Below are 18,044 nucleotides of genomic sequence, written 5' to 3'. Positions count from 1 at the left end.
AAATTAAAAAACTGAAAATTGGGGGGTGCAATATTTTTTGTCCCCTTTACTTTCAGTGCAGCAAACTCACTCCAGAAGTTCATTGAAGATCTCTGAATGATCCAATGTTGTCCTATATATATATATATATATATATATATATATATATATATATATATATATATATATATATATATATATATATATATTAGGATATACAGTATATATGAGGATGGATATATAAAGTGTAAATTAGGGGTATGAAGCACGCCGTCCGCAGGCCGCATGTGATCCTTGATGCTGCTTCTTGTGAACCGCAGCCCTCTTGATGATTGCGGTCGGTGCAGGGGGCCGCCACATTCAGCGCTTTATTTCAGATGACTGATTTGCAGGTGCTATGCAGAAACATGTTCTGTGCATTGCTATTCCAATGGCAGCCGCCAGCCAATCAGAGGCCAGCAGCTGATGCATATGACGTCAGTTGCTGGCTTCTGATTTGCCAGCGACTGCCATTGGACTAGCTGTGCACAGAACTTGTCTCTGTGCAGCGCCTGCAAATCAGTCATCTAAAATAAAGTGCTAATTGCGGCGGCCCCCTGCAGCGGCCATGATTATCAAGGGGGCTGTGGGCCGCAAGAAGCAGCCTCAAGGGCCGCATGCAGCCTGCGGATCGTGTGTTTTATACCCCTAATCTACACTTTATATATCCTCATCTGTTTCTCCTTATTATCACCAGTAATTGTATTATTACATGGTATTTTTTATAATTTTCCATTGGCTCATCTTCTTCCCATTCAGATCCCTACAATATCAGATGCTCTCACTGGAGATCTTCTATATTTAGAGAATTTTTCTGATTTACTTCTCAAGGATGGATATGGACAGAGACAAGATGGTGGAGAGGATATTACACCTCACCCTAGAGATCCTCTTCCGGCTTACTGGAGAGGTGAGAGATTCTGATGACGTCACATTACATCATTCTTATCTATGGGAATAACAGATGGACAGAACTGGAGAGGTGAGGACTCTGGAAATGTCTGTAGTGAGATTTATTACTGTGTCTCTCCATAACCAGGATTACACAGTAGTGAAGAAGACCTCTAGTGAGCGCTGTCAGGCCCCTGTGTCTGAGGGATGGGGAAGACCCCTGAGCCCAATCACAGGGCCTCCACCTCACCCCCCGATACATGAGGACATCAATGACCAGAAGATCCTAGAACTCACCTACAAGATGATTGAGCTGCTGACTGGAGAGGTGACACTGCTGGGAATGCTGGGACATTATACAGTAACGCTATGAAGGGAACGGGGGATGACAGTATCATTGTATGTGTCAGGTTCCTATAAGGTGTCAGGACGTCACCATCTATTTCTCCATGGAGGAGTGGGAGTATTTAGAAGGACATAAAGATCTGTACAAGGACGTCATGATGGAGGTTCCCCAGCCCCTCACATCACCAGGTAATAGACAGGACTAAATACACACGGCCTATAATTATCTGTATGCAAGGAATAAATTCAGTCCCTGTATGTGTCTCCTCCAGTTCTATCCAGTAAGAGGACAACACCAGAGAGATGTCCCCATCCTCTTCCTCAGGACTGTAAACAAGAAGATCCCGATGTTCCTCAGGATCATCAGGTAGATGGAGAGAAGGTGTCATGAAATCTCCCCATGATATGTAGACGGCTGTGAAGGTCTTGTGCTCAGTCTTGTTTTATCCTCCAGTATTATATGTTTATACTTGTGTAATGAGAGCGGTGGAGATGGCAGGATTAGAGCTGATCATAGATGGGACTTCTCCATCTGTCTGTGATTTTTACAATATTTGTTTCAGGGTGAAGATCTGATCCATATTAATACTACAGAGATATATGTGAGGGGAGATGAGCGGTGTAAAGAGGAGATTCCTACATATGGCTACCCAGGTGAGTAGTGACCACTAAATGCAGAGAAGTCACAGATTCTTCTCAGTCACCGGTTGTGGCTGCTTTATCGGTGGTGTAGTCCAGATCTATATATATAATTGCCTTATTCTGTCTGTCTGTCTTGCTCCAAAATTGTGTCCTTACCGTGACACAAAGCTGATTGGCCGCTGGGCTCGCCCCCGCACGGATTGGCCGCTCGCCCAGGCTCCGCCCCCACACGGATTGGCCGGCCGCTCGCCCAGGCTCCGCCCCCCACACGGATTGGCCTCTCGCCCCGGCACCCTGCACTCATTGGCAACTCGGCCACGCCCCGCCCCCCTCACGCAATGCACGTTCGCTCTGGCCCCGCCCCCCGCACGCATTCCCCGAACCAACACGGAGCCACGACTCCCAGGTGAGTACTGTACCCCCGGGAGCCCACATCTGCGTACGCCGCCAACCCAGCCGACACATACCCTCGCATTGCTGGGGTTGCCGCCGTATGCTGGTGTGGGCTCCCGTGCGAGAGGAGGATGGGATACGCTGGTAACCATGGTAGCATAGTTACCAGCGCATCAAGGTCCTGCAGCGGCGGAACATACACACACGCACACACATAACAACACACACACACACACACACATCAGATCACACTCGCTCTCCCACACACCTCACACACACATCACATCGCATCCACACACTCACAACATCCTGGGATATCGCTTGCTTCTTGGCGGCGATACTGTGCAGTGACCTTCCAGGACCTGCCGGAGGATCACATGGCCAGAAGCATGTGGTATCTCCGGATGTTGTGAGTGTGAGCGCGTATGTGCGATATCGTCAGTGTGAGTGTGAGTGTATGCGATCGGATGTGTGTGAGTGTGTTCTGATGTGTGAGTGTGTGTGTGTGTGAGTGTATGCGATCGGATGTGTGTGAGTGTGTTCTGATGTGTGAGTGTGTGTGTGAGTGTATGCGATCGGATCTGTGAGTGTCGGCAGAGGAGCACGGCGTGCTGGGGGAGGCTGTGAGAAGAGAGGCTGATCCTGGGGAAGGCTGGGATAGGGAGGCTGATGCTGGGGGAGGCTGGGAGGAGAGAGGCTGATGCTGGGGTAGGCTGATGCTGGGGTAGGCTGATGCTGGGAGGGTGTAGGCTGATGCTGGGGGAGGCTGAGAGGAGAGAGGCTGATGCTGGGGGAGGCTGGGAGGAGAGAGGCTGATGCTGGGGGAGGCTGGGAGGGGGAGGCTGATGCTGGGGGAGGCTGGGAGGAGGGAGGTTGGGAGTAGGGAGGCTGATGCTGAGGGAGGCTGGGAAGAGAGAGGCTGATGCTGGAGGAGGCTGGGAGGAGAGAGGCTGATGCTGGGGGAGGCTGGGAGGAGACAGGCTGAGGCTGGGAGGCGAGAGGCTGATGCTGGGAGAGGCTGGGAGGGGGAGGCTGATGCTGGGGGAGGCTGAGAGAAGAGAGGCTGATGCTGGGGGAGGCTGAGGCTGGGAGGAGAGAGGCTGATGCTGGGGACAGAGAGGCTGATGCTGGGAGGAGAGAGGCTGATGCTGGGAGGAGAGAGGCTGATGCTGGGAGGAGAGAGGCTGATGCTGGGAGGAGAGAGGCTGATGCTGGGAGGAGAGAGGCTGATGCTGGGAGGAGAGAGGCTGATGCTGGGAGGAGAGAGGCTGATGCTGGCGCAGCATGGGGGATGGAGCACGATGGGGAGGGCGCAGCATGGGGGATGGAGCACGTTTGGGAGTGCGCAGCATGGCGGATGGAGCACGTTTGGGAGTGCGCAGCATGGCGGATGGAGCACGTTTGGGAGTGCGCAGCATGGCGGATGGAGCACGTTTGGGAGTGCGCAGCATGGCGGATGGAGCACGTTTGGGAGTGCGCAGCATGGGGGATGCAGCACTATGGGGAGTGCGCAGTATGGCGGATGGAGCACGTTTGGGAGTGCGCAGCATGGCGGATGGAGCATGTTTGGGAGTGCGCAGCATGGCGGATGGAGCACGTTTGGGAGTGCGCAGCATGGCGGATGGAGCACATTTGGGAGTGCGCAGCATGGCGGATGGAGCACATTTGGGAGTGCGCAGCATGGCGGATGGAGCACGTTTGGGAGTGCGCAGCATGGCGGATGGAGCACGTTTGGGAGTGCGCAGCATGGCGGATGGAGCACGTTTGGGAGTGCGCAGCATGGCAGATGGAGCACGATTGTGAGTGCGCAGCATGGCGGATGGAGCACGCATGGGGGATGCAGCACGATGGGGAGTGCGCAGCATGGCGGATGGAGCACGTTTGGGCGTGCGCAGCATGGCGGATGGAGCACGTTTGGGAGTGCGCAGCATGGCGGATGGAGCACGTTTGGGAGTGCGCAGCATGGCGGATGGAGCACGTTTGGGAGTGCGCAGCATGGCGGATGGACCACGTTTGGGAGTGCGCAGCATGGCGGATGGAGCACGTTTGGGAGTGCGCAGCATGGCGGATAGAGCACGTTTGGGAGTGCGCAACATGGCGGATGGAGCACGTTTGGGAGTGCGCAGCATGGCGGATGGAGCACGTTTGGGAGTGCGCAGCATGGGAGATGGAGCACGATGGGGAATGCGCAGCATAGGGGATGGAGCACGATGGGGAGTGCGCAGCATGGGGGATGGAGCACGATGGGGAGTGCACAGCATGGGGGATGGAGCACGATGGGGGGTGCGCAGCATGGGGGATGGAGCACGATGGGAGGTGCACACCTCCCCCCAACACACACCACACACACACTGGGAACCACAAACACCGCCCTACACAGACACCCACACACACAGACAACGCTGCACACACACAACACCCAACACACAAACACCGCGGCATACATAAATATATGCACATACCGCACAACACACACATTGCACAAAACATACCTCCCCCCAAAACACACCACACCCACACAAACCGCGCAACACACACACACACAACGCTACAGACACACAGCGCTCCACAAACAACGCAACACACGCAACACACATACAACACCGCTCTCACCCCCCCGCCACACCCAGACAACACCCAGAACATGTACAGCGCCCTACACAAACACTTGGTAACTACAGACAACAACATCTATATATATATATATATATATATATATATATATATATATATATATATATATATATATATAACAAAAATCATACATGAAATCGTAAATTCTAGAATACCCGATGCGTAGAATCGGGCCACCTTCTAGTATATCATAATCATGTGGTCACCATTTTGCCGCTAGATCACAACATTGCTTCTACCCAGAATTGTTCAAATTAAAAGGGTGGTTCATCCATATTTTTTATTGTCTAGATCGATATTATATTGAGAAACCATGTTCCTCTCAAATACCTTATGTTGGCAATAGTGCCTGTGAGAGGCGCTATTGTGGACCGCTGTTCCCCACTCTGTGACCCCCGGGCTCCGTGATCTCGGGGATCCGGTGACGTCATGTTAAGTTCCGGACACGTCACATCCCTGCTGCTGGCCCCAGTCTTCCTGACTCACTGAGCTGTGGGCGGTGTTTCACCGCTTGTCACAGCTCAGCGTGTCTTCTGCTTGCAGTGCTTTGCTGTGAGGGAGGAGGGAGCTGATGGGCTGTGATGAGCGGTGAAACACTGCCCAATACCCAGTCACTCACGGACACTGCGGCCCGCTGCGGTGTCATGAACTTGACGTGACGTCACCAGATCCCCGAGGTCACAGAGCCCGGGGGTCATGGAGCGGGGAACAGCGGTCTGCAATAGCGCCTCTCACAGGTACTTTTGCCAACATAAGGTATTTGAGAGAAACATTGTTTCTCAATATAATATCGATCTAGACAATAATAAATATGGGTGAACCACCCGTTTAATTTGGGTTCTGAAAGCCCTTCTTCTATAGAGCTTACAACCTGGAGGATTCACTTCCCCTAGATTAAGATGCTGACCATTCCCTGCTACAAAAGCAAATAACAGTGTATATAGAATGTGCTGAAAAGTTAGAAAATCATTTGAAGAAAAATATTATGATGGGTCTCTAAGAGAGAATGAAGGGCAATGATGCTGTTACCTTTCTAGAATCATGATATGTTATTAGATGAATCTACTTTTCTCTTTTTTCTGTGCTGCTGAATGTGCTCATAATGCCCCTATAAGACCAGATTATTTAATAGCAGCATACATGATCACCTAGAATTGGCTTCCTGCAGCAGCTGGGCGATCACGTGTGCATCTAATAAAGAATATGAAGATTCACTGCTCCTGACGCCCGTAATCCCAGGCATGGAGACCAGCGAATATGCCGGCAGCTGATGGTGGTGTAAGTGGGCCATGCATGGCAGTGACCTCATGCGCTGCTTACACCCTAAAGTCAGTTGCTAGCATGCCAGCATCAGAGGAGGATACCAGGGGAGCAGAGAGAAGGTTAGCATAATCATTTTTGTCATATGTTCCAGGATGGGGCCATGATTTGGACATTGACCAGGATGGGGCCATTATGTGGACCCCTACCAGTATGAGGCTATGTTATGGACATATTCGAGGATAGGCCCATGTTGTGGACATAAACCAGGATGGGTACATATGCTAGGATGGGGCCATGATGGGGACATAAACCAGGTGGGGGACATGATTTGGACATATACCAGAATGGGGATATGATGTGAACATATGTGGCGCCCCTGAGGCTTCAATTGCCACAGGGTACTGCAACTCAACTGAGCTGTAGTATTCATCCTGGGTAAGGAGGAAGTTATTCACCAGTGTTCATCACATTCCATTCAACACACAGTTTTGTAGCCAGCCACTGGGACTGGACTGGGGTAGATGCAGGAGTGGCCATCACGAGGCATAGAAATTTCCGATCACCAGGACCAGCACCCAGGGGTGGTGCTACACCTGGGGGGAAGTAAGGAGCAACACTACACATAGTCAGTCAAGTCAGGACCTCGGTCCAGGCAACACCACACTAGAGGAAAGCAGGCGCAGCACAAGGCCCATGGCTTGGAGCTGGGAGCTCAGCCCAAGTTCTGAGGAGGAAAGAGGGATCCCAGGGTCTGCGGAGAGTGCAGCGAGCACCCACGACCCAATCCACCCATCAACCATTGGAGTGGAGGGACTCCCACGAGTAAGGACACATAAAGGAACACCGTCATTGACCTCCAAGTTACCCGGGATCGACTGGAGCCCATCACGGCGGAAACCGACACTCCAAGGGCAGCGACAGCTCAGTGAGTAAAGGAACTTTGATTGCAACCCCTATGTCGTCCCATCACTGCCGGCGCCATCACCCCGCGCTCCAGGGACAGTGGCCACTACTAGAGCTGCAACATCCGAGTTGCGTTACCATCCACCCCAAAAGAGAGAGACCTCCCGCAGCGGCAGCTCCCAACATAGCCGCATACCACAGGTGGCATCACGAGACAACCACTCCAAAAATCCCCGACCCCTGCCGCATCTTTATTGACACCGCTGGGGAACGGAATCGGGCCTGGACGTTGTGACATCCTTCCCCTACACCGGCCCAGTGACGAAAAATCCCCAAGCCCTGTCTGGGTGTGTCACATATACCACCAAGAGGGCATGATCTGGACATATACCAGGATTGGGCTATGATGTAGACTTAAACTAGGATTGGGACATACACCAAGATGGGGCAATGATCGGGACATATATACTAGAATGGGGCCATGATGATGACTTATATGCCAGGACGAGACCATGATTCGGACATATATTCCAGGATGGTGCCATGATTGGGACATACAGTATATATCATGATGGGAACATATATACCAGGATGGGGACATGTATACCAGGATGGGGCCATGATTGGGACATGTATACCAGGATGGGGCCATAATTGGGATATATACCAGGATGGAGCCATGATGGGGACATCTATATCATGAAGGGAACATAAATACCAGGATGGGAACATATATACCAGGACAGGGCAATGATGGGGACATATATACCATGATTGGGACATGTATACCAGGATGGGGCCATGATTGGGGGCACATATACCAAGATGAGGCCCATGATAGGGACATATATATATACCAGGATGCTGCTATGATCGCAACATCACATTTGAAGTGACTTTAAAAAGCCTATATGACAGGAAATACCCAAACATGACACCATTCTAAAAACTGCAACCTTCAACCTGCTCAAAACCACATTCAACAAATTTATTAACCCTTCAGTTGCTTCACAGGAGCTAAAGTAATGTGGAAGGAAAAAATGAAAATTTTACTTTTCCCCCTCAAAAATTTTACTTAACCCCTTCACGACTGCTTTTTGCGCTTTCCGTTTTTTTTTTTTCCGCCATTCTTCTTCCAAGACACGTAACTTTTTTATTTTTTAGTCAATATGGTCATGTGAGGGCTCGTTTTTTGCAGAACGAACTGTACTTCAACATGAAACCATGAGTTTACCATATAGTGTACTGGAAAATGGCAAACGAATTCCAAATGCGGAAAAATTCAAAAAAAGTATGAGATATTGAGATTTTATTGACTGTGTTCACTATATGCTAAAACTGATGTGTTGATTTGATGCCTCAGGGCGGTGCGAATTCGTAGACACCAAACATGAATGGGTTTACTTTTATCTAAGGGGTTAAAAAAATCAGAAACTAGTCCGAAAAAAGTGGCGCACATTTTACACCATATTCCCTGACCCGTAGCGTTCTCAATTTTTGGGATCTATGGCTCAGTTACGGCTTATTTTTTGCGTCTCAGGCTGACGTTTTTAACGGTACCATTTTTGTGCAGAGGCTACGCTTTGATCGCCTGTTTTTGCATTTACCGCAAAATTTGTGGCAACCAAAAAACGTAATTTTGGTATTTGGAATTTTTTTTACACTACGCCGTTTATCGATCAGATTAATTGATTTTATATTTTGATAGATCAGGCATTTCTGTACGCGGCGATACCAAATATGTGTATATTTTTTTATTTTTTTTTTAACCCTTTTGTTTTCAATGGGGTGATTTGAACTTTTAGGTTTTTGTTTTTTTAATTGTTTTATATTTTACTATGTCCTCTAGGGGGTTCTATGGATTAGCAGTCTGATCGCGCTTCCATATCTGATGATCACAGCTACACAGCTGTGAACACCAGATACGCTCATTATCTGTCTCACCAGGCTCTCGGCCGGGTGAAACAATAAGTGAGTCATGTGAGCTATAGGAGTCATCACATGAACCTGTGCTACCATGACAACCACCGGAAGTCACGTGAACTGATCACGTCATCTGACTTCCAGTTTCGCCATGTAAGTGAACGTTTACCGCGATCGCTATTATAATGGCGCTGTCACATATTGACAGCGCCATTTAAGGGGTTAAACGGCAGGGGCGGATAGCGATTCTGCTCGTATCTAGCAGGCACACATGTCAGCTGTATAAATCACCTGAGATGTGCACCGATGTCCTGTTGCTGGCAGCAGCGGGAGATTAACCCTACGACCACTAGGACGTAATTTTACGGCCCGCGGTCATTAAGGGGTTAAAGTGCACCAATCACCAAGATTCTCCTATATAACCTAAAGCCAGTGCTATACTGGCACTATCATGCTGTTTCTATTCATACCTTTAGTTGTCAGATAGGATGTATAGGTTTTGAAACACAAGCAAGTAAAGCTTGTAAAATGAACAGTTTTTTGATTGGCAGGAGGTGCCGAGCAGCTAATAGCTGAGGTGGGGTTTGATAGAGATTCCCGCCCCCCTGCCTACCTATCCTCCCGGTTATTTATGCTAATTCTATTATAGAATCGTTTAAGTGACTGACCAGAAGGACCTGTGCTGATGTAATACCCATGTGACCAGAAGGGGCGGGGCCTCAGCCAACAGAAAAATAATGTTGCTTCCCGGTATCAGCTATGTTGGCTCAGGCCCCGCCCCTCCTGGTCACATGGGTATGATGTCAGCAAGGTCCTTCTAGCACCATTAGTAAAACGCTTCTATAATGGAATTAGCATATATAATAGGGGTAGGATGCACAGGCAGGGGGTGGGAATCACTATGAATACCCACCCCAGCTATTAGCTGCTGCAGTTGCTGTGAATCAAAAAACTGTTCATTGTACAAACTTTACTTGCTTGTGTTTCAAAACCTATACATCCTAGCTGAGAAATAAAGATACATATAGAATCACAATGATAGTGCCAGTATGGCACTGGCTTTAGGTTTTATAGGAAAATCCTGCTGATTGGTGCGCTTTAACCATAAGTTTAGATTTTCACAAGGGTAACAGGAGAAATTGCAATATGTTGAGCAATTTCTCCTGAGTACACCGACACCACATATATAGTAGAAACCCACTGTTTGGGCACACAGCTGCACTCAGAAGGGAAGGAGCGCCATTTGACTTTTTGAATGTAAAATTGGCTGGAATCGGTAATGGACTCTACGTCGCATTTGGAAAGCCCTGATGTGCTTAAACAATGGAAATTCCCCCACAAGTAACCCCATTTTGGAAACTAGCTTCCCCCAAGGAATTTATCAAGATGTGTGTTGAGCACTTTGAACCCCCAAGTGTTTCACAGTATTACATAATGTTGAACCATGAAAAAATACATTTTTGCCACAAAAATGTTGCTTTATCCCCAATTTTTTTCATTTTCACAAGGGTAACAGGAGAAAATGGACCCAAAATTTGTTTTGCAATTTCTACTGAGTACGCTGATACCCCATGTGTGGTAGGAAACTACTATTTGGACATACTGTTGAGCTCTGAAAGGAAGGAGTGACGTTTTGGAACGCAGACTTTGAAGGAATCATCTACGGGTGTGTTAGGTCACGTTTGGAAAGCCCTTGAGGTGGCAAAATAGTAGAAATCCCCCCAAAGTGACCCTATATTGTAACTGATCTAGAGTTTTCCTGGTATGTGAGTTTTATAATGTTGTGGCATACATTAGGTGGCATATACCTGTATAAGTTATGTAAAGTGCGTCAGGTTGGCATATGAGTCGTGTAGAATACGTCAGGTTGGTATACTGTATGTGAATTTAATAATCCATGGATGGGTGGTAGACTCTGAAGCATTGTTTTGTACACAAGCTAGGATTGTCAGGACAGGTGTCGCATTGCCAAGTGGTGTCCTTCCTTACCCCCTTCTATAACACACTTGCCTTGTTTTGTGATCTTCCTTTGTTTGCTGGTCAGGGACCTCACCTGGAAAATGTCGGCCTGGTACAACACAAGCACAGGCACTGGGGCGCTCTCCTTCATGACATCCAAATACTAGGGCCATAGAACTGAAGGAGGGTGCTGTTTTGGCCTGCACATTGTGATCGCACATAAGCAGTATAACGTGCCATCTATGTGATGTGCATGGCCAGCTTCTTTTTTTTTTTTTTTTAAATATATTTTATTTGATGTCCGCAAGGACATATCATCAACAAGAGAACATGTTATTACATTCCATAAAATTTCTCCGGATCTTCTGCTACATCATTTTCTTTTTCATTGGCACAACAATTTCATCTCCATAGAATTATCTTAACAATAATTTCCTTTAACTTAACAAACATTTGTCCAACTCAGTTGATCCTTTGCATGCTCCCTATCTTCAGTGTCCCTGCAATGTCTTCCGAACAATACCAAGACGTGTGTTCAAATGATTTAATTAATTGGGTGATTTCCGTCTGTGTGAAGCTTTGCTCAATAAATGTTCTCCACTTTTTGAAGAATCTTTTAGTGGACTTCTCCTTATGTTTCTCCGAATCCAGTTTGTCGTAAATCATTATTGCTTCTAGGGTATTGACTATTTCTGTATTTTTCGGAGTCTGTCTTACCAGCCAATTCCACTACAAGCATTACTACGTGTATTGCACCTGGAATGTGAGCATTTGCTCTGTCAGTTTTCGTAGGGGCTTCTATACAGTGAAACAAACAGGCCTGAGGGGTGACAGTTATAACTACAGTCAGGGCCAGAAGTATTTGGACAATGACACAAGTTTTGTTATTTTAGCTGTTTACAAAAACATGTTCAGAAATACAATTATATATATAATATGGGCTGAAAGTGCACCCTCCCAGCTGCAATATGAGAGTTTTCACATCCAAATCAGAGAAAGGGTTTAGGAATCATAGCTCTGTAATGCATAGCCTCCTCTTTTTCAAGGGACCAAAAGTAATTGGACAAGGGACTCTAAGGGCTGCAATTAACTCTAAAGGCGTCTCCCTCGTTAACCTGTAATCAATGAAGTAGTTAAAAGGTCTGGGGTTGATTACAGGTGTGTGGTTTTGCATTTGGAAGCTGTTGCTGTGACCAGACAACATGCGGTCTAAGGAACTCTCAATTGAGGTGAAGCAGAACATCCTGAGGCTGAAAAAAAAGAAAAAATCCATCAGAGAGATACCAGACATGCTTGGAGTAGCAAAATCAACAGTCGGGTACATTCTGAGAAAAAAGGAATTGACTGGTGAGCTTGGGAACTCAAAAAGGCCCGGGCGTCCACGGATGACAACAGTGGTGGATGATCGCCGCATACTTTCTTTGGGGAAGAAGAACCCGTTCACAACATCAACTGAAGTCCAGAACACTCTCAGTGAAGTAGGTGTATCTGTCTCTAAGTCAACAGTAAAGAGAAGACTCCATGAAAGTAAATACAAAGGGTTCACATCTAGATGCAAACCATTCAACAATTCCAAAAATAGACAGGCCAGAGTTAAATTTGCTGAAAAACACCTCATGAAGCCAGCTCAGTTCTGGAAAAGTATTCTATGGACAGATGAGACAAAGATCAACCTGTACCAGAATGATGGGAAGAAAAAAGTTTGGAGAAGAAAGGGAACGGCACATGATCCAAGGCACACCACATCCTCTGTAAAACATGGTGGAGGCAACGTGATGGCATGGGCATGCATGGCTTTCAATGGCACTGGGTCACTTGTGTTTATTGATGACATAACAGCAGACAAGAGTAGCCAGATGAATTCTGAAGTGTACCGGGATATACTTTCAGCCCAGATTCAGCCAAATGCCGCAAAGTTGATCGGACGGCGCTTCATAGTACAGATGGACAATGACCCCAAGCATACAGCCAAAGCTACCCAGGAGTTCATGAGTGCAATAAAGTGGAACATTCTGCAATGGCCAAGTCAATCACCAGATCTTAACCCAATTGAGCATGCATTTCACTTGCTCAAATCCAGACTTAAGACGGAAAGACCCACAAACAAGCAAGACCTGAAGGCTGCCGCTGTAAAGGCCTGGCAAAGCATTAAGAAGGAGGAAACCCAGCGTTTGGTGATGTCCATGGGTTCCAGACTTAAGGCAGTGATTGCCTCCAAAGGATTCGCAACAAAATATTGAAAATAAAAATATTTTGTTTGGGTTTGGTTTATTTGTCCAATTACTTTTGACCTCCTAAAATGTGGAGTGTTTGTAAAGAAATGTGTACAATTCCTACAATTTCTATCAGATATTTTTGTTCAAACCTTCAAATTAAACGTTACAATCTGCACTTGAATTCTGTTGTAGAGGTTTCATTTCAAATCCAATGTGGTGGAATGCAGAGCCCAACTCGCGAAAATTGTGTCACTGTCCAAATATTTCTGGACCTAACTGTACTTTCAAAATTCTCAATGTGTACGCCACCGCTTCCTCCCATACCCCCCTCATTTCTGGGAATGTCCATATGCAGTGAAACAGTTTTGCTTTATGGAGTCCGCACTTAGGGCAATGGTCCAAGAAATGCACTGGTGAGCTGCTATGTGGTATATTAAAGGCGTATGTTGCGTTATGTACTAGCTTGAATTGCATCTCCCACCATTGTTTGTTTATCATTACTTTCTTAACAGATTTCAACCCCCTCAGAATTTTATCATAGATATCCAGATCGCCCAGAGCCTTCTCCCAGGTTTTAAATATTTGCTCTTTCCAGGGGCCCTGTACTTGATCGCTCAATGAATTGGTATGTATTCATGTCCTGCTCTCTGACCAATCAATACATCAAAATTCCCCTTCTTCTTAGCCTTCCCGACCTCTTTTACCACTGATGTGTATTGTTTCGTTATTTGTAGATATTGTAGGTAATGGTGATTTTCCAAGTTAAATTTTCTCGATACCTCCGCCCAGCTCAGAACTCTCCCCTCCTCTGTTTGCAGTAAATAACCCAAACTCAGTATCCCTCTCTGCTTCCATCCTTGAAATAATTTGTTTTGAGATCCTTGAATAAAATTTGGATCCTCCCACAGCGGGGTAAATTATGAAAGACAATAAGGGAGTCTATACAGGTTTCTCAGTGCTCTCCAGGCCGCCAGGTGTCCTTTATTAAACAGCTCTGTTTCACATACGTTGGCATTTTATCTAGCTTCATATGTAATACCGCTACCAAGTTAAAAGGGCTTGTTAGCTCCCTCTCCACCTGAGCGTCAGAATACAAGGTTGTCCCATTGATCCAGTTTTTTATATGTCTGGCAAGCGCCGCTAAGTAAAGTAGTACAATCTAATCATGGGCATTTGTACCCCACCATCTTTTTTCTGTAGAGACAGCTTTGAGTAGGCTACTCTTGGTCTCTTACCCTGCCATAAAAATTTCACAAACTATTTTTGCAATTTGTTGATATCAGTGTGTTTCAGCAGTAAGGGAATAGTTTGTAGAGGATAGAGCAAACGGGAGAAGCTGATCATCTTTATCAGATGTTCTCTGCCAAACTGGGACAGGGAAAGATTTTTCCACCTGTCTAGCTCTTTAGTTATTTTTTTCAATTAGGTGTGGATAGTTAAGTCTATATAATGACATTGAGTCTCTGCCTATTTTAATTCCTAAATAAGTGATGTAGTGGGGGGCTATGGCTACTTCTATTCTCTCACCTTGCTTCTTTCCCAGGGGTGTCAAATATAGAATCTGACATTTACTAATGTTTATCCTGTAGCCTGAGAAGGAGCCAAAGTACGCCAGTTTATCTATTATCTTCTTTAGTTGGTTTTCTGGGTCTGACATAAAAGCATATCGTCTGCAAAGCAGGTTAGTTTTATCTCTCTATTCCCAACCTTGATTCCTAAGAAATCTTCTGACTTTATTAAGTATTGCACTAGTGGTTCAAGGACCAAGTCAAACAGAAGAGAAAGAGGAGGCACCCCTGCCTAGTCCCCTTCGGTAGCTGAAAAGATTGACAGAAAGCCCATTGTCGAAATTCTAGCTTCAGGCGTAACGTAAAGTGCCTCCATATAGTTCCGAAAAGTCCCCATTACACCAAAATTTATTCAATACTAGCCCTAACCATTGCCATTTTTTGTTGTCAAAGGCCTTTTCCGCATCTAAGGCCAACAACGCAGCGTTACCCTTTATCAGGCCCGGTCTTTTTGTTCCATCTAGTACCGCCAATACTGTGCGAATGTTGATTACTGCTGACCTATTTCTAACGAACCCCACCTGATGTGGTCCTACTATCGATTGGAGGATCAATGCTAACCGGTCTACCAGGATTTTAGAGATTATTTTAATGTTTTGATTTAATAGCCATATGGGCCTGTATGATGAAGGGTCCAAGGGGTATTTTCCTTGTTTTTATATCCAATATCGCCAGACTGTAGTAGGGTTTTATTTTGGAGAGTGTAGTTGAAAAGTTTTACTATAGTGGGCGTACAATCTTTCTGCAGTATTTTATAAAATTTCCCCCGTTATTCCATCTGGGCCTGGATCCTTGTTATTTTTAAAGGTTTTTCACAACTGTTCTCACTTCCTCTTTTATTGGGGCATTTAACATCTCCCTGTCCGATTCCGTAATTGTTGGCAATGACATTGTTTAGGAGGATGCCTCCTTCTGTGTCATTTGCTGGCCCTTGTTCATACAGTTTTTTGTAGAATTCTCCAAATATGTCATTGACTTTCTTCGGGTCATTGTGACTAGCCCCAGATGGGTCCCTCCAATGAGTTATAGATGTTAAAGGAGTTATTCCCTTATCCATTCATGCTAGAAGTGAACCTGCCTTGTTCCCGAATCTAAAATAATGTGATGCAATTCTCTGGCCCCTCATCCTCTCTGACCTGTCCACCCACAAGTCAAATTCTGCTTTCTCTTTTATCCACTTGTTCCTATTACCAATAGATGGATTATTAATTTAGTTTGTGTATGCTTCTCTGGTCCTTCTGCTGGCTTCAGTGTATGCTTTAGTTGTTTTGTTTCGCTTTCACATAGCCCATTATTCTTCCCCTTTGTACTGCCTTAGCTGCGTCCCAGTATAAATGTGAGTTCTCCACATGCTCCTTATTGTCCCATGTGTATTCCTGTCACCACATTTTCACCAGTTTTTGGAAATTTTCATCTTGCACTGTGTGAAGGGAATCTCCACATTATGTCTGTTCCCTTGGGGTAGGTTCTTCTAGGTCTAGGAGTAATGTGGCATTATCTGATATCACCAGATCTTGTATGTCGATCCTCCTCATTTTGTTGAGTAGACCCTGTGTTAGTTGAAAATAATTTATCCTGGACCATATGCTATGCATGTGCGAGAAATGAGTGTACTCTCGGTCTGCCGGGTGTGAGCTTCGCCAAGCATCTATTAAGTTAGTATGTTCAGTAAAAACATCCAGCACCCTGTCATGTGTTCTGGCTACCATGCTTTTGTGTCCTGTGCCCAACCTATCTTCTTTTACAATCATTACCGTATTAAGATCCCCTCCTATTATTATGTTCCTCTCAGGGTCCTCCAAAACCTGCCTCTCCAACTCCTGGAAGAAAATCTTATTACTCTCATTTGGCGCAGACACATAATATATTTTGAGTCGTCCACATGGGGTATCAAGCAAAGCTTTTTGTATTCTCCCATCTCCATCATTTTCCTGGGTTATTACCTTACAATTTGCCTGCTTATAGATTGTATTAACACACCTGCTTTATTATTTTGGGCTGAGGATCCCATCACTTCTCCCACCCACATTTTGAACATTCTGGTGAAATCCCGAATTTTCAAATGAGTTTCCTGAAGTAGGGCAATGTCTATTTTAATCTTCTTTAAGTGCCTCAATATCATAAGTCTTTTGTGTGGCGATTGCAGGCCTTTCACGTTCCATGACACCATTTGCATCCTTCTATACTACTTGAAATCTTACTTCTTATCCTATCTTAACTAAAACGTTCTTAAAACCTGTCCACCGAGTCTCTCTCTGGTGGTGCAAAAAAAGTCAATTAAACTAACAAAATAACACCGCTATTTTATACCCCTTGTAGGATAACACAATTGCGGACTTCACTTTTTTCCCGCATATATGTACGGACTCCTACTGATCCCTCTTTCGCTTCTCAAAATATTTTCGCCTTGAGCTTCCACACTTCATTTAAAGGCGTGCTAAATATAGCTTCAGTAATATATGCAAGTATCACCAAGCCCAGAGAACCTAAAGTAGGTTGAACCTCGATCTAGTATAGAGAGGCTTATTCCCAGGAGAGAGAAAGACAGAAAAGAAAGAAAGAAAGGAAGGAAGGAGGGAAGAGTGGGGAGGTCCACAGGAGGGTTATGGGAAGAAGAGGAGGTGTAAGCAGGGGAGAGGTATAGGTGGAGTGGGAGGTAGTTTGTGGGTGGGAGAAAGTGTGTAGTTGAGGGGGGGCAGGAGAGGGTTTGTTTGTGGGTGGCAAATGGGGTGTGGGTGGGAGGGGTCAGAAAGTAGTTTGTGGGTGGGGGAGTGTATTTAGGGGAAGTGGGAGAGGTGCGTGATTGTGGGGGGAGAGGGAGGGCAGTTATGTGTGGGAGGAGTGTGTGTTTGGGTGATGGGATAATATGGGGGTGGGCAAGACAGGGCATCTCTCGGTAGGAGACAAGGGGGGAAGGGAAAAGATAAAAAAAAAAAAAAAGGGAAGGTAGAGAGAGGGACTGGGGGGTGTCTGGGTTATGGAAGAGTTAACGCTTTCAGGCCCACAACATGAATTCCAGCCCCCCTATATTAATTTACCTCCCCCATCGCTCCTTTAGAAACAGCACCAACACTCCGCATTAACCATCAGCAATTTTGCCCCTTTTATGGGCTATTTTCATCGCCATCTTCTTATACCACAACTCATGCCACAATAGGGCTGGAGGACTTGATCAAAGCAATCCAGTCCTCCAGAGAAAATGGATCATACAATTTATTGTTCAATTTTTCATGAGTACGCTAATACCTCATATGTGGTGGAAATCTACTGTTTGGGCACAAGGCAGGGC

At 46.1% G+C, this 18,044-nt stretch overlaps 1 protein-coding gene across 1 annotated transcript in view; it reads left to right on the top strand.

Moving 5' to 3' along the window:
• The first annotated feature begins 730 nt into the window (after window positions 1-730).
• The window catches only part of LOC142312272 (uncharacterized), a 159,486-nt gene continuing 142,172 nt past the window's right edge, over window positions 731-18,044 (top strand). Inside the window, 5 exon segments of the mRNA XM_075351207.1 lie at window positions 731-928; window positions 1,058-1,237; window positions 1,320-1,443; window positions 1,527-1,621; window positions 1,818-1,908. Coding sequence (XP_075207322.1) covers window positions 731-928; window positions 1,058-1,237; window positions 1,320-1,443; window positions 1,527-1,621; window positions 1,818-1,908 — 688 coding nt within the window.

This window comes from Anomaloglossus baeobatrachus, chromosome 5 (genome assembly GCF_048569485.1).
Source record: "Anomaloglossus baeobatrachus isolate aAnoBae1 chromosome 5, aAnoBae1.hap1, whole genome shotgun sequence".
Taxonomy (NCBI): domain Eukaryota; kingdom Metazoa; phylum Chordata; class Amphibia; order Anura; family Aromobatidae; genus Anomaloglossus; species Anomaloglossus baeobatrachus.
This window is presented reverse-complemented; position numbering and strand designations above follow the sequence as displayed.